Genomic DNA, 18,845 nt, shown 5'->3' with positions numbered 1-18,845 from the left:
CGAGTCTGTATGTTTACTTTAGCCACATGTAGCTGTGAAACTTGCTAAATAGCACATTATTAAGAAAGGTGGTTTGCAAAGATGCATAAAAACCCTTATACTCACTTCTGCTGTAGGTGAAGCTGCATCATGAATGATTCGCACAAACATAGACGCATTTATGTAGATCGCCAGGCGCGTTTCCTTCTAAAATGAAAGTTGTAGTTCTAGGAAAGTGATTTTTTAAAAACAAAATTTGGGAGCTTTGTAACTTTGTAGATCTATTTTATGCCCAAAGATACACACCACACACTGACTAAAATTCAAAAAGTGAAAAAGCATAATAGGACCCCTTTAATATTTATCTAGATTATAGACATAATACACTTAGAGCATGTTTAATCCACCCTATATTAAAGGGATGGTTCATCCAAAAAAGAAAATTCTGTGATTAATTTCTCACCCTCATGGCTTTCCAAACACGTCAGACCTTTGTTCATCGTCAGAACACAAATGAAAGAAAAATAATGACTTTATTCAACCATTTCTTCTCTTCTGTGTCAGACTTTTACACTGCTGCTGAGCCAGCGCTCTGATGTAGAACGTCCATTTCTCTTAGTTCATCATCTGTATATTCTGGTTCAAATAAGTAAGGCTTCGTAGACATATTTACGAAGATGTTTATGTACAGCGTGCGTCTTCTTCTGCTTGTAAACAATGCATACTCTTGTGAACATGCATCGAAGACTGACACAGAAGAGAAGCAATTGTTGAGTAAAGTCATTATATTTGTTTTCTCTGAGCACAAAACATATTCTTGTATCTTCATAACATTACAGTTGAACCACTAATGTCACATGGATTATTCTAACGATGTTCACATGGCCTTTAACGTGGTAGTTCAGTTGCTGTCTTAGCAGGGTCAGAAAGCTCCTGGATTTCATCAGCAATGTCTTAATTTGTTTTCTGAAGATGAACGAAGGTCTTACCGGTTTGGAATGACGTAATGAGGGTGAGGGTGAGTAATTGACCCACCCTCCTTAGTTACTGTTACTGTCGCAGAGCAAAGAGGAAACTAACAACACGCCGACAGACAAGAAAGAGCAGAGTTACAGTTTTGCGGCTCTTTAATGATTAATGCTCTTATTAGATTTTATTTATTTATTTTAATTTATTATTTGACAGGGACAATAAATGGTTAAAAATAAATTTAATCTTCTGTCCCTGAGCAGGAGAGTACCAAAACAAATTCTTAAACAAAAACATTGATATAATACCATGTACAATAAAATCCCCTATACATTCTCTATAAATAATACAAAGCATCACCCTTCAAAAATTTATAAAAATGTACAGCTCACCAAAGTTATGGAGCCATGCAAGATACAGAATGGTCACTCAATGGTCACACACATGACTCAACTTTAACTGTATTTTCAGCTGTAACTTTAACTGTGCTAAAGTGGAACCCTGCCTAATATTAATTGGTAAATGATTCCAGTGATTAACGGCTCTTACAGAAAAAGCTGAACGGCCCAAAATCAGTAACTCTAAAATTCGTTTCACAATCAACTCTCGATGATGTATTTTTTAAGTACAAGAGAAAATAAATGCTTTCAAGGGTGGAGGTGCAAGATTATTAAAGGAGAAGTCCACTTCCAAAACAAAGATTCACATATAATGTACTCACCCCATTGTCATCCAAGATGTTCATGTCTTTCTTTCTGCAGTCATAAAGAATTGTTTTTTGAGGAAAACATTTCAGCATTTTTCTCCATATAATGGACTGATATGGTGCCCCGATTTTGAACTTCCAAAATGCAGTTTAAATGCGGCTTCAAACGAACCCAAATGAGGTAAATGATCCCAGCCGAGGATAGAAGGGTCTTATCTAGCAAAACAATCGGTTATATAAAAATAAAACACTTTACATACTTTTTATTCTTAAACGCTCGTCTTGCCTTGCTCTCGTTGAACTCTGTGTATTTTGATTCAAGACAGTTAGGGTATGTTGAAAAACTCCCATCGTATTTTCTCCCTCAACTTCAAAAATTATTTAAAATCATCCTGCATCACTGCAGAAGTACCGACCCAGTCTTTGCAAAGTGAACATGCAAAGAAGATCAAACACCCTTAACAAAAAAGGTAAGTATTCTATAGTCTTTGGTACAGTCAACCAACATGTGAACCGATCGTCTTTTCTTCTCACCGTAAAGCACAAAAAAAAACATAAATGAACATCAGAACATATTTCAACCACGGAAAGTTTAAGTCCACCAAAGTTAATCTACTCTCCTGTCTGATTTGTTTGTTGGACAGAATGGCAGATTCTGCGTTTTGATTGGTCAGATCACCTGTCAATCAAGCTATTAGCGAATGGTCAATTAATGAATTAATGAATACATTTTAACTAGACTAACTGGTGAACCATCCCTTTAAATTATATATATTTTTAAATAAAATAAAAACAGCAATTTCCCATCTTTAAAATAAAAAATGCCATTAAATTTAACGAATCCATTTACTCTAAGGGACAGATTTACTAACAGTTTCTGCAGGGCAAACCCTCTTTTGGTGTTAAAAACTACTGTCAGGATTTACTGAAAGATGTGCAGTGAAAAAGTAGTGATAAAAAGGCACGGACACAGTCTTATTGCATTTGCATGCGTAGAAGTGTCCCTTTCAGATGCAAAATTTATGGGATGTGTTTTAAATGAATCACACAGCATGATGTACTAAGGTTTGCATTAATTTACTGGTATTTGCACCGTTATTTACTGCCCAACAAAAGATTAGCATTACCTCTGCTTGTTTGCAACCTCAGTTTGGTAGATTGTGTTGGTCATTATGGAAATTAGATTTCGCATCTGCTCTTAAATTCACACATTGTCAGTAAATCACCTGCATTTTTTTTTTTGTTTTTTTTGGAATTGCACCCTTGCACTAATTTGCATTGTTAAATAATATTAGCAGATGTGGAGTGATGACTAATGTTTATATAATTTTATGTCATAAATATCAGAGTTAGTTTCTGGCCATATAAATAGGCAGAGGTGGCAAAAACTGCACAGCCACTTGAAAGTTTATGGCGGCCTGGAGAGATGCAGTTAGCATTTTTCACCTTGTTGTCCTCCTCACGCATTGTTTTTATTTGATAGGGATGAAATATGTGATGTGAATGAGTGTTTTGGCAGAGATCTGCACCCACGGTGCTCGCTAAACTCTGCATTAACAACCCCTTCCTCCTGTTAGGGGGGGAAATTAGCTCAAATTGTTTTGCACACTGTGTTTTATAGAGTAAATCAGGACAAGCCATATCCCCGGCCGAGGACAGAACTAGCAGTTAGCATCTGGCAGCGCTTCTCACCGTCTGGTTTCTTACGATTATGTCTCACTTGTGGCTAAAATGATCTCCATTAGGAAGCATTACATATGATGGGCTGCACAGCCGCACTCCGGCCTGCGCTGCATCGGAAAATATCGATTGTTGGTAGAGAAAAACACTCTAAAAATACTTTAATACTTCATTTGACCTTGGTGTTATGCTATTTGAGAGTGCTAAAACAAAGAGGCTCTCACGATTAGCTGTTGTTCGTCTTGTAAGAACAACAACGGACGCTTGTGCTGAGGGAAATTAGCAATACAGACTCCATTAGCGGCATCTCAAATAGCACAAAACACACGTGAAGCATTAAATGCGCACACATTTGTGTTTTCATTCACACCCAAGCAGATAATGTGACTTTTATAAGTCACAATATCTGTATCTATATCTGTATCTATATTTTAAATCTATATCTGTATCTATATCTTAAATAAAAAGCTTAACTTGTTTGTTCAAATGTTGTGTAACAATTTGGAAGCTCTGGTGTGATAAATTTTGAAATTGCATCCCTGCGTGTCTTTAAAAAATGTCTTTAACTCCGCTGAAATTTAAGGTCATAAAAGTCTTAAATTAAATAACAAAAGGTCTTAAGTTTAGGGATGGAAAAACAGGAACTGCAATACGGCCTAATGCGATTATTAAACTTCAGAAGGCAATGATTAAATTAAATAAATCACATGCATATTTCAAAGTCAAAACATGGCACTTTTTTTGCAGGCTTGTGCTTTTAAAACAGTTTGCATTCAGTGATTACTGTGCATTTATGCTCTACTGTTGATTAGTTATGATGTTGATGAATTATGGTTTACATTATGGTGTATATATTGTAATATGTTGTAGATGAATGAGCAGCTGGAAGTAATAAAGCATATATACATTTAAAAATAAAAGTCCTTTTGTATTTTGTGCTTGTTTTTAATTAAAGGTTCTGCATTATGTATATGTTTGGCATTTAATGTGTAGATTTTATTAGTATTGGCACAAGAATATGTGCATTGCATTTCTTTGAACACATTATTATCGTATCAGCAAATTCCCTATGAGTTGTGATAATCAGCATGTCAGACACAAATTATTACTGACCCTTGATGCTTGTTCCCATGCTTTTTTCTCCTCCAGGCTATACGGGACACTTGCTGAAGTCTTTATGCTTCTGCAGTATGACCTTCCTTTTCATCCACATCGTCTATCAAATCACCATCCACAGTTTGCTGGCTGCAAACTCTATTGATTCTGCATTCAACTGTAAGTTATACTTCCATATTTCAAAAAGGAATATACGTATTCAGTTCATCAAGGTTGCCATAAGTTCATATGTCATAGCAAAGTGTCATCGACTGATCATTTTATGAAACTACTAACAGGGCAAACGTTGTAGCTTTATTTTATTTTATTTTTAATTTAATTTATATGACTTTTTTTTATTTAATAATTCTGTTTGAATACTTTATTTTATTTTTCATTTCTGAAGTTGTAGCTTGTTTTTATTTTAATTTAATTAAATTTAATTTTTTTATTATTTTTATTTTGTCATATTTTGAATCAAATGTTATATATATATATTTTCATTTCATTATTTCTTGTAAAAAAAAATATTTATAATTTTATAAATATTATTTTATACTATTTATTCTATTTTTTATACTATTTTGCCAACTATTTTATAATTGATTTTATTTTTCATTTTTCCTTTATTTTTAGTCTAGTTTTATATATATTATTTGTATTTAATCATTTTGTTTTAATATTTTATTGTATTTTTATATTATTTTTTATTTTATGTTTTTAATCAAATTTATTATTTATTTTGTTTTTAATCAAATTAACTTAATTTTCAGATTTTTTTTTTTTTCATTTATATTTTAGTCACATTTTATATTGAATATTTTTATTTAATAATTTTTGTTTTAATATTGATTGATTGAGTGATTAAGTGAAATATGACCTGGACATTTTTTGTGAAATTCTCTATTACAGCATATGACTATAAAACTTTTCTGGCACATAGCGACCTCAGGCAGTACGCGTTTAATGAAGCTTTATGTACGTTTGGGTGACTGTTAAACGGCCCTTCGTGCTGCATGAACTCCCTTTTTGATAGCAAAGCGAGTTAAGAACAGTTTTGCACAAGTTGGTCACATATCAGCAGAAGAATCATAATCCTTCTTAGTCTCTGTGTCGTTTTTACTGTGAATAAAGACTATGAAGAACTCGTGGGTGTTCAAAAGAGGACAGTGCCTTGCTCAGGGTCACTGACCTCCAAGATGTTAGTGATCTCTGCATCGCTCCACTGACCGCTTTCTGCTGACCATGCTTATTTTATCATTGTACTGCCAGCTGTGAATTATGGACCAATGAAGAAGACAAATTGACAATATTTTTCTCTGACAGCCGACACAGGGGAACATTAGATTGAGATGTTGACATTTATAACCTCAAAACCAGCTAAAAACATTGATTAACAAATTACAATTTGTCAGAACTTTATTTTATTATTTTTTGTTTTCTCTGTTATTTTACAATTTATTTTGTTTTTATTTTTCCGTTTTCTTTGTGTTTTTTATTTAATTATTTAATGATTTAATTTAATTTAATTTCAGAGATACAGACAAAAGTGCTGGCTCAAAAATTCAAGCAAACATATTTTTTACTTATTTTAATATTTTTGTTTTTTCTTTCTTTTTCTTTTCTTTGTCTTTTATTGCTTTGTTTTCTTTTCTGTTACTCTTTTGTTCATTAGAAAATATTGTGTGTAAAACAATTATGCCAATAATGAACTTTGAAAGGAATAGCATTATGTGTGTCTCACATGAGCAGGGTTTCTCATTATAAACAGGAGCAGCCTTATGTTTTGTCTGTCTGCTTTAACTTTAAATAACCGTGCGGGAGGATTATGGGAAATGTGCCACTTAGATTTGTCTTTGCCCTCCAATTGTTCTCGTCTGAACAATGAAAACATTACTCACGTCCCGCTGAGACCAGAGACTATTTACTGTTTCTAATGTTTCAATTCTGAGAATGACTAAAGCGTTCAACTTTCTTTTATAACCCTTTTCAGAGCTGATGATTAGACATTTAGTTTTACTTAGACGCTTTCAGTTCTGTCCTTGTGTGACTTCTAAACTCAGTATGTGTTCAACTGTCCGTCATATGGGTCTTCAAATACTTGGTAAAATATTAATCTAACGTACTAGTATCTATTTTAATGCTACTAGTACTTGTTTTTTGTTAGCTACTAGTATCTATCCCGTTAAGTTCTAGTTCTTATGTGTTAGCTGCTAGTGCTCATTCTTCAGCTTCTACCAACTTTTGATTAGTATAATAAAATTACAAAAGATACTAGTGTATAATAAATAAGTTAAAAACCTAATTAATAACTACTATAATCTACAAATATCTAATCAAAAGTAATGGTGGTAACACTTCAGTTTAAGGACCCATTCTCATTGTTAACTAGTTGCTTATTAGCATGCATATTGCCTGTTTATTACTAATTATAAAACACGTTCTGCATAACCATACTTTAGATCCCTTAATCCAACCCATTACCTAAACTAGTCAGAACTGAATAGTCATGTCTGAATGACAGATCCTCAGAAAACAGATCCTCAAAAATTTTAAATGTGCTACTAATAACGACAGAATACTTACTAGTGTCTAATGAATGAGTACTAGTATCTAGTAAATAGGTACTAGTGTCTATTTAATAGGTACTAGTATCTAGTGAATGAGTACAAGTGTCTATTTAATACTAGTGTCTATTTTAGTACTAGTATCTAATTAAGTACAAGTTGTATAGTGGTACTAGTGTATTAAAGAGTAGGTAGTAACATCTATTCAACAGGTACTACAATCTAATGTATAGATACTAGTATCTAATGAAAGAGTACTAGTATGTAATAAATGAGTACAAGCGTCTAATAAATAAGTGCTAGCATCTAATGAATGAGTACCAGTATCTTATGAAGAAGTACCAGTATCTAATAAATGAGTACTAGTGTCTAATAGTAATAAGTACTAGTATCTAATGAATGAGTACACTGTAAAAAAACAATTTGTTGAGTCAACTTAAAATAATTTGTTACCCTGCTGCCTTAAAATTTTAAGTTCAGTCAACTCAAAAAAAGGTTATTCAACTTGAAATGTTAAATTATACTAAGTGACAACTTAGATGTTTGAGTTGAATCAACTTAAAATTTTAAGGCAGCTGGGTTACTTACCCATCTGTTACTTAGTACAACTTAACATTTCAAGTTGACTAAACTTATTTTAGTTAACTGAACTTAAAATTTTAAGGTAGCAGGGTAACAAATTATTTTAAGCTGACTCAACAAATAGTTTTTTATTTTTTACAGTGTACCAGTGTCTAGTAAATAAGCAGTGGTATCTAATAAATAAGTACAAGTGTCTAAAACGTAAGTACTAGTATCTAATGAATGAGTACCAGTGTCTAATAAATAAATACTAGAATCTAATGAACAAGTACCAGCATCTAATAAATGAGTACTAGTCTCTAATAGTAAAAAGTACTACAGTCTAATGAATGAGTACCAGTATCTAGTAAATAAGTTCTAGTGTCTAATAAACAAGTATTAGTATATAATGAATGAGTACCAGTATCTAATAAATGAGTACTAGTGTCTAACAGTAATACGTTCTGGTATCTAATGAATTAGTTTCAGGATCTAATGAATGAGTACCGGTATCTAATAAATGAGTACTAGTGTCTAATAAATAAGTGCTACTATCCAATGAGTAAGTACTATAAATAAATATACTAGTGTATATAATGAATGAATACCAGTATTTAATAAATGAGTACTAGTGTTTAATAGTAATACGTACTAGTATCTAATGAAGTACTACTAGTGTCTAATAAATAAATACTAGTATCTAATAAATGAGTGTCAGTATCTAATAAATTAGATACTAGAGTACTAGTGTCTAATAATTAAGTACTAGTATATAATTCATTAATACCAGAGTTTAATAAAATAGTACTAGTGTCTAATAGTAATAAGTACTAGTATCTTATGAATGAGTACCAGTATCTAGTAAATAAGTACCAGTCTCTAATAAATAATTACTAGTATCTAATGAATGAGTACCTGTTTCTAATAAATGAGTACTAGTGTCTAATAGTAATAAGTACTAGTATCTAATACATTTTTAGGATCTAATGAGTGAGTGCCAGTATCTAATAAAGGAGTACTGGTATCTACTAAATAAGTACTAGTATTTAATGAATGAGTATACCAGTATCGAATGAATAAATACTAGTGTCTAATAAATCAGTACTGGTATCTAACGAATGAAGTGCTAGTATCTAATGAATGAGTACTAAATGCCATAACCCTCATTAAGTCATAATGATGGTAATAATGGCATTTAGAATGAATGGAGGTGAATTTTGACAGTGACATTCAGTGGGTTTCGATCCTCCTTAATGGGATGAAATGACTAATGTGTGGTGTTTTCCTTTTTATGTAAAAATAGCCATTCATAAAATTTGCATTTGTACATTCATCATTCAGTTGGTTTGTTGTCGACATTATATTGGTGTCATTAGAACAAACATCCAGTCAGTGAAATGTTGGGTTGAATCCAGGCAGTGAGTTTGTCTGTAAGTGACTTCAGTCTCAAAGGCTATTCAATACCTTAATTACTCTCCTAATTTACTAAGAACAGTCTGACGTATTGATTTGAGATTACTGTAAATAATACAGACACGTCTGAAGTTGAGCTCATTTTCCTTTGGCAGCACCATGCAATGGATGTCAGATATTAAAGCAGTAGGCCATGCTTTACAGTGATTTTACCATGGTTAAGGGCTTTTGTTAGGTAAGACATGAAGTGGTGTGCCTTAAAAACCATTTACCATAGTAAATTCTACAGTGCATAGCTTAAATGTATTTAACGAACAAAAGATGGCAACTTGATAAAACACGCCAATGTTAAATAAAATTATCAATGACTATAATGTCAGGTACTTTTATGCGTATGTATTTATTTATTTATTTTTACATTATTTTTGTTATTATGTATTATTTATTATATTAAATTATCAAACATTTTTATGTATTTTTAAATTTGTAATTTTTTTATTTATAGTAGTTTTTTTTTTTGATAGAACTGTGCTGGTCATTATTGCAAAATAAACCAATTTAATATATGCACATTTTTAATATATTTTTGAAATCATTTTACTTTATTTATATATTTATTTGTATTATGTTGTTACATAATGTAACATTATGTTTTTATTATTTTTTATATTTAATATAATATACAATCTATATATATTTTTACAGTTTATATAAATCATGAAAATAAAATGAAGAGCAAGGGTAAATGGTAGAAGGTAGAAGAGCAGTTCTCATTAATTAGAGATAAAATACAGGAAAAAAAACACGAATATTCAATAAATTTAGCAATTATACCAATATGCCTGTATTGATATCATTTTTAATGTATGTATTTATGTATTCATTTTTTTATTGTATTTTCATTTTTATTATTTAATAATATTATTATTAACATTTTAGTTTTTCTTATTATTTTTCTTATTTATATTTTTAATTTGGTTGAATTAATTATTTTATTGTCATTTTTAATATTATATATTATATACTTTTTATGTATTATTTTAATTATTTTTTATTATTTTTATTATTCTTATTTATATTTTTAATTTGGTTGAATTTATTATTTTATTGTCATTTTTAATGTTATATATTATATATTTTTTATATATTATTTTAATTTTTTAATTATTATTATTTTTCTTATTTATATTTTTAATTTGGTTGAATTAATTATTTTATTGTCATTTTTAATGTTATGTATTATATATATTTTTCATATGTTATTTATTTTTTTTTTTTTACATTTAAGACATCTTGTAAATCAGCTAAATAAAATGAAAGAGCAAAGGGCAAGTGGAGGTAGAAGAGCAGTTCTCTTTAAATAGAACAACCTGGTCTTTTTAAAGATTACTTGTCATCCCATCACATTAATCATATAGCCGCATTAATTCGGTCTACCTCAAAGTAGCTCCGAAATGACCCGAAATGACCCACAGTGACCCTGCAGTTTGACAAAGCAAATCACCTTGGCTCTTGTCATTGTTTTACGAAAGCCCGCAGCGCGGGTAGTTATCGGCGAATCGCCCTGCGCTTTCAAAGTCAGTGCTGTGGAAAATTCTATACAATGGGTAGTAAAGCTTTATCTCTTCTATTTACCAGGTTCGGTGTGGGAGAAGTCAATACGACAGATTGGCTTTGAAAGGTGAGTCCAAGCGCTTATTTTAATCGCAAGCCTATAAACTGCCTAAGAAACATTTTATGAAGGTTTCATTTCGTGCCTGTTTATCAAACTCTCGCATATTGCTACTATGAATGTGAAAGGTTTTTAATTGGAAATGGTTTTACTGCGTGAAATCTTTTGGCCTGTCTTTTACAACTGCTTCTTTATAGGAAGACACTAAACCTGCAACAAGCACTGCAAAAACATCCCAGATTATTGATCGAGTTTTTATAGACAGCTTTGAAAAGGAAAAAAAAGTATTGTTGCTGCCAGAACTTTGAGCGGTTTTGTGTCATTGACTGTGTTGGGAATAGCATACTAAATACGCTGCAATGTTTGAAAAAAGGCTCTTGTGCTCACCAAGGCTGAGCAAAAATACAGTAAAAACAGTAAAATTGTGAAATATTATTACAATTTTAAATAAATGTTTTCTATGTGAATATATTTTAAAATGTAATTTATTTCTGTGATCAAACCTGAATTTTCAGCATCATTACGTCAGTCTTCAGTGTCACATGATCCTTCAGAAATCATTCTAATATTCTGATTTGCTGCTGAAGAAAAAAAATCTTACTGACCCTAAACTTTAGTATATACCGCACTCAATGTAAATGTATAAATAATAAGCTTTATGCTGTGAGTATGTGCTATTCTGAACATCTCAACAGCTTAATCTCATCGATTTGCTTTGAGAAGAAAGAGTGATAATTTCCCAAGGGTCGTCTTTTCCACCTTTCAGCCAGATATTGCGAAAAAGGTTATATAACGATGAAATTAAACCATTTTCTAGACAGACTTAAGGGAGCCTTTGGTTTGGGTTCATGAAGGACACAAGACGAACTTTGGAAGTGTGAGATATTTAGTTACAGGACGACTAGTCCTGTGTGCTGAATTGAATTTAAAAGGTTTAATGAACAATCCAATTCTTAGGTATCTAAAAATGCTTGATGTACCGTCTTGGTACTTTGTTTTGGTTTTTGCGGCATTGCTATAAGTAGCCACACCCATTATATAAAGCCCCACCCATTACAATGAGCATTCAATAAATGTTAGATTTTTTTTACATTTAATGTTGACAAAGATGGTTAGGACATCATTAGCTGTTTTATGTCAGTGGCAGTGTTATTTTAGTATAATTGAAATATTGTTTTTTTTTTTTAAATATGTCCATGTCTATATAGTTTTTATACATTTTATTTTAGTTTTAGTACATCACTTTAAACTAAATGAAAATGAGGAACTAGCTAAAAATTAATAATAATAATAATAATAATAATTTAAAGTCTATATAGTTATATATATAATAATAATAATAATAATAATAATAATCACTTCAGGTTTAGTTATTTTTAGACGTTTTTACTCAAATGAAAACGAGAAATGTTGAGAAATGGCCACTAACTGAAAATAATGTTTATAAATTTTTTATTTTTATTTTATTTTATTTTATTTTATTTTATTTTATTTTACAGGCAGATGTCCCACAATTACAAGGTAGCCAGACAGTTTTTTTTTATTATTATTATAATTTATTTTATAGGCATAAATACCACATTTTAAGGTAACAAAACTGTTTAATTTGAGTCTGTTTTTAATTTTATGTAATTAATATTTTTTAATCATTTAATTTAATTAAATTTAGTAGGTAGAAATACCACATTTTAAGGTAACAACTGTTTAATTTGAGTCTAATTTTGTTTTCTATTTTATTTTATTTTATTTTAATTTATTTTATTTTATAGGCAGAGGTCCCACAATTATAAGGTAACCAAACAGTTTTATTTTATTTTATTTTATTTCATTTCATTTTGTTTCATTTTATTTTATTTTATTTTATTTTATTTTATCTTATTTTATATGCAGAGGTCCCACAATTATAAGGTAACCAAACAGTTTTATTTTATTTTATTTCATTTCATTTCATTTTGTTTCATTTTATTTTATTTTATCTTATTTTATATGCAGAGGTCCCACAATTATAAGGTAACCAAACAGTTTTATTTTATTTTATTTTATTTTGTAGGCAGAAATACCACATTTATAGTAACAAACCTGTTTAATTTGAGTCTGATTTCAACTGATGTGATCCCACATCATAAAATAGAAAAATATTATATGACCCATTTGATGATAGTTTCGAGTAGTACAGCCAAGTGCAACTAGTATTGTTTTCTAGTATAATACTGTAAGGATCCTGTTTACCTTATGTTTATTCCCAACACACAAAATCACTTAAAAGTGTGTAATATCATGCACGCATAAAAGGGATGTGTTTTCAGTTTGAAGTACTTGAGCAAACAGAGACAGATAACATTACGCTCCACTTACGCTGCGGCCAGCTGTCTGCCGTCCAGCAGCGCGGCTCCAAACTTTAGCGTCCAAACCAGCCCTTTCCCCTGATGAACACTAAACCCAATTAAACCTGACCCACTCTTGACAGCCCAATTTTTCAAGGCCTACCTTGATGTTTGTATATGCTGGCCCAACTGTGATTGTATTAAGTGCGGTTTCCTGAGTACGGGAATCTCCACCTGCACCTTTTTCCAAGCAGCGCTGGTCGGATGGCTCGATTCACCATAAGTGGCAGGAAGTTCGGCTGTAAACTGTTTATACTCCTAATTGACCTGTTAGTTGAACGAAGGCATTTATCCGTGACATAACGGCCTGTTGATGTCTCTTTGTTCCACCGACGGCAGGGGACCATGGGAGAGGATCACATGAGCGGAAGGAGTTGATGCAGGAATGATTGTGATTTGGATGTTTGGGGTCTAAAGATTAAGCGCTGATATAGGAAACTTAATTTAGTGGAGGAGAGAGATCCTAAAAGACAGATCCACCAAAGTTTGTTTACAATCTTTTATTTTATTTTATTTTATTTTACTTTGTTTTAATTTGTTTTAATTTGTTTTAATTTAATTTATTTTAATTTAATTTATTTTATTTTATAGCCAGAGATCCCACATTTTAAAGGTAACAAAGCAATTTAATTTGAGTCTGAATTTTATTTTATTTTATTTTATTTTATTTTATTTTATTTTATTTTATTTTATTTTATTTTATTTTATTTTATTTTATTTTATTTTATTTTATTTTATTTTATTTTATAGGCAGAGATTCCAAATATTTTATTTTACAAAGCAGTTTAATTTGAGTCTGAGTTTTATTTTATTTTATTTACATTTTTTAAAATTAATTAATTTATTAATTTATTTTATAGCCAGAGATCCCACATTTTTAAGGTAGGTAACAAAAGAGTTTAATCTGAGTCTGTATTTTATTATAGCCAGAGATCCCACATTTACAGATAACAACGCAATTTAATTTGAGTCTGTATTTTATTTTATTTTATTTTATAGGCAGAGATTCCAAATATTTAATTTTACAAAGCAGTTTAATTTGAGTCCGAATTTTATTAAATTTTATTTAATTTAATTTAATTTAATTTTTTAATTAATTAATTTATTTATTTATTTAATTATTTATTTTATAGCCAGAGATCGCACATTTTTAAGGTAGGGAACAAAACAGTTTAATTTGAGTCTGTATTTTTTTTTATAGCCAGAGATCCCACATTTTTAAAGTAACAAAGCAATTTAATTTGCGTCTGTATTTTATTTTATTTTATTTTATTTTTTGAAATTTATTATAATTTTTTTTTATAGCCAGAGATCCCACATTTTTAAGATAGGTAACAAAACAGTTTAATTTGAGTCTGTATTTTTTTTTTATAGTCAGAGATCCCACATATAAACAGAGCAGCGTGAGTATTTATTTTGTTTTATTTTATTTTATTTTATTTTTTATTTTATTATTTTTTTAATCCTGATCCACCCATTTGGAAATAAAAGTTATGGCAAAAGAGACTGAGATTCCTAGCTGTTTATAGTTTAGTTTTTACAATCTGCAAACAATCACTCTGCATTTAAAAAAAAAAAAAGTAAACTGAATTTGTTATAAACCAAATAATTAAAACCTAATAGTGGCTTTTGTTTTTAAATTGATACATTGGTACGTTTGGTACAGTAGAATCAGCTGTTTACTTACAAATTGAGTCATGCTAACTTAATATTCCTCATATAGGACTGTATCAAACACATGTTGTAGTGTCTGCTGCTTGCATGCATCATGCATTTCTGTTGTATTTCTACATGCATGCACAAAACAAGCTTTTGTACTCCTGGAGAAACATACAGATTCTATCTGGAGGGCACATTATGTTTTGCACAGTATAAGCACATTAATCATACATACATCTCCGATTATTGTGTTCACCATATGTTTCCCTTTATAATAGCATGAATAACTGCTCTTGATTGTCTGAATGATCAACAAAACACTGGCACCTTCATTCAAACCTGCTTTGACTAAATCCTCCCGACTAAGCACTTCAGGACTTAATTTCACTCTTGTGTGAGTTTCAGAAGAATTCAGTACGTGTTTTATGAGAAATATTTATACTCCTTTAATATGGTGCAATTTATTGAGCTGGGTGGGGAAGCGTATAAAACGGCACACAACAGATGTGTGAGAAGCCCGAACTGGAAAATGCTGCCGGAAAAATCAGCATTCTCACAAATGTTTTCCGCCCTCACAGATGGCGTGCGGTTTAACAGGAATTCTGGTGACGCTAGTTCGTTTGTTATAGTCACGATCACCTGTAACAGGTTTATGTGAATACTGGACGACTGCCCTTCTTCTTAAAACATATGTGAAGAAAGATATGTGAATTATGTTAACATTATGTGTTAATATGCTGTCTGTTTTTGTAGTGTTATTGGTGCAGATGCAGGCAATGGTATCCGGGTTTTCCTGCCGGATATTGGGATGTTCATGGCCAGTCTGTCCGTGTGGCTGCTGTGCAGAAAGCTGGTCCACAAGCGTCCCAGTGAAGAAATGGCCCAGGACAACCACGACTTTGAGCCAGAGGAGAAGGTGGGTCAGAGTTCATGCGTGCCTGATGAATTACTCAAACACACACCTGCTGCACGCTTCACACTAAACTACACACCTGCACACAAACACTGAGCACATGTGCCGTCCAGCTGATGGGTTAACGGGGTGCAGTATATGACCGTGACTCACTACTGCAGGAGGAAGAAACATTTCAGACATCATGATGAACTTTCATGGACCTTTGATAGATACATAAATGCACATTTTTGCACAAGCAAGTTTCACTTTACCTTATTTTACTTTACTTTATAAACTATTTTGTTTTATAAAAATAAGTAATTTCATACAATCTATTAATATATTTTATTTTTAAAAGGTGATAAATATGTATTTATTTATTTATTTATTTATTTATAATAACAGCAATTGCGATGTAATAACAACTATTATTATTTTAATTATTAATAATATTAGTATAGTCTATTCCCAGTTGCATTTTTGAACTATTTAAAATAAATAATTTAATACAATTTAATTAATACATCTACTATTTATTTATTTTCTTAATGATATTATTATTATTGTTATTATTATTATTATTATTATTATTATTATACCAGTTGAGCAACCAGAATGTTATTTTATTTTATTGTTTTATTCTTGCTTGTATTTTTTTTGTTTGAATTAAATTTAATTTTACAGATCCTGCATTTTAAGTTTAATTTGAGTCTGTTTTTATTTTATTGTTATTATTATTATTATTATTATATCAGTTGAGCAACAAGAATGTTTTCTTGAAATTGTATTTTATTTTATTTTATTTTATTTTATTTTATTAAACCCTGATCTACCAATATTAAAATAACTTATGACAAAAGAGGTAGAGCTCTGCAAACAGTCACTCTTCACACACTGAATAATTATTATTTTTTTGTTGTTGTATTTTATTTTGAATTTAATTATTAATTAATTAATTAATTAATTGATTTATTTATTTATTCATTTATTCATTCATTCATTCATTCATATATAAATTCCAATGCAATAACGACTATTATTATTTTTATTATTAATAATATTAGTATATTCTGTTGTATGTTCCTAGGTAGCTACCAGAACACACACACACAAAAAAAAAAAAATAATAATAATAATTATTATTATTATTATTATTATTATTATTATTATTATTAAACTAAGAAAACTTAAGAAAATTAAGAAAAATAAATGTTAATATACTACTACTACTACTACTACTTCTACTACTAATGATGATTACTATTATTAATTTATTATTTCATTTATTATTATTAATTTAATAAAAGTTAACAAATAAATGTTAAAATGCTGCTGCTACTACTGCTAAAAATAATTATAATAATGGTTATTCTAATTATTAATTTATTATTTTATTTAATTTAATAGAAGTGAACAAATAGATGTTAAAAAACATTTTATTTTTATTATTATTATTATTACTGATAATAGAAACCCAACCCTACCAGTCGAGCTACCAGAACTTAAAAATAATCCTTATTATTTTAGTAATTTATTTTATTTTATTTTTATGTGGTCACATATTTTTGAAGAATAACACTAAAGTAGATGATGAAGTGGATTTTTGTCCTGGACGATTGTGTTCATTTCAGATCATGCTTTCATTCTTTTCACATGATAAAATAATTCCATCTCAAATCAATATTTAATATTTCGTAAGAAGCAATGCAGTTATCAGTGTAATGTACAATCAGCCACAAAATAAATCTGTACATCTGCAGTAATGAGTGGGCATTATGTTTGGACGAATTAAAGTTTGCATGCATTGCCAACTCAGCAGAAGAGTTGTTAAAGAACTTTACTATGTGAAATGCCATAATCACATTTTTCCCAGAGAAAAACCCCTACAAAACTTATGTTTTTCATGAAAACAGGTTTATTATGCTATAGGATGAAGTGAAACAAGTTGGTTGCCTAGACTTGTAAAACAGCTCATAGGCATATTTAAGCTACCACCATATAGCCACTCGATCATTTTATTTTATTTTATTTTATTTTTAATTTAATTTAATTTAATTTTTACCTTTTTTTTTTGTGATCAAGTGATCAGTATCCTTTGTTATATATTACATCCATAAACCATGATTTGGTACTGTAGTTTCCCAGAAAAGTGGCCACTTTTTTTATAGTACTCTAATGTGGATTAGACATAAAATGACCACAAAATACTGCAATACTAGAAGACATTAATGAAGTTAACCTTAATGAAAGACTTACTAGAGGTGTAAGAAATTGCCTCATGCTGTAGCTAAACGTTTACTGGTGTTCAGCAGTATGAGCTACTGTAAACAGGAAGTAGTTTCCTGTGCTAAAGGCCATACATATGGACCTGTTAAAGCTAGATGGCCTTATTGTTTGTGTGTGAGATCTGAGTTAATCTAAACCAGACTAAACAACAACACTTAAACAGACAAATGTTTCTGAAATGGGCTAGTGATCTTTTTTTGTTCATTTTTGTACTGTCAGATGTTTTTTCAACCATTGTACTCTGCATATTTTGTCAAATATTTTAGATAACATGGGTTTGTATTCATAGAGTAAATGATTCTTATGTTCTGTTACCGAACACAGGAGGAGGATGACGAGAAGGTGGAAAATGATGACGATGGTGACGACGAGATGCTCTATGACGAGGACTTTGATGCAGAAGATGAGGCAGAGGATGAGGACGGGGAGGGAGGAGTTCTGGAGGAGGAAGAGGAGGAGGAGGAAGAGGTGCAGGAGAGCACAAAGATGAAGATTCTGCGTAGAGTAGCAGGAGTGGCAACTAAACTCAAAGAGATCATCGGTAACCTCATCACAACCGCTGGACAAGTGGTGGTTACCGTTCTGCTGGGATTAACAGGTGTGGATATGTGATATATAGTTTAATTTACACTAGTGTTTAAAGGTTTGGGGTTGGTAAAATTTTATTTTATTTTATATTATTTTATTTTATTTTTTAAATTTTATCAATATTATTTTTATTTGTTTTTTATTTGTTATTTTATTATTTTATTTGTTTATTTATTTGTTCTTATTTCTGGATCCCCAGTAGCAATAGCAAATAAATTAATAGCAAATAGCTAAAATAATTTGGCAAATAAATTAATAATAAGTTAAATACATTCTCCACATTCCAAGACACCTCTATAAACATTTCTTCCACCTTTTTAATATCTAAAACACCTACTATATATTAAAAAACCTTATTGCTCATTCAATTAATTCCTATACCTCAACCTCC

The 18,845-nt window shown here is 30.3% G+C and overlaps 1 protein-coding gene across 4 annotated transcripts in view; it reads left to right on the top strand.

The window, feature by feature from the left end:
• LOC127154811 (piezo-type mechanosensitive ion channel component 2) overlaps positions 1-18,845 on the top strand; it is a 96,140-nt gene that overhangs the window by 15,983 nt on the left and 61,312 nt on the right. For all 4 annotated transcript variants that reach the window (XM_051096672.1, XM_051096664.1, XM_051096655.1 and 1 more), the window contains exons 3-6: positions 4,484-4,609; positions 10,609-10,651; positions 15,439-15,601; positions 18,191-18,464. In XM_051096672.1, coding sequence (XP_050952629.1) covers positions 4,484-4,609; positions 10,609-10,651; positions 15,439-15,601; positions 18,191-18,464 — 606 coding nt within the window. The remainder of the gene's footprint in view (positions 1-4,483; positions 4,610-10,608; positions 10,652-15,438; positions 15,602-18,190; positions 18,465-18,845) is intronic.

This window comes from Labeo rohita, chromosome 2, assembly GCF_022985175.1.
Source record: "Labeo rohita strain BAU-BD-2019 chromosome 2, IGBB_LRoh.1.0, whole genome shotgun sequence".
Classification (NCBI taxonomy): domain Eukaryota; kingdom Metazoa; phylum Chordata; class Actinopteri; order Cypriniformes; family Cyprinidae; genus Labeo; species Labeo rohita.
The sequence above is the reverse complement of the archived record's forward strand: the minus strand, read 5'-3'. Positions and strand labels throughout refer to the sequence as shown.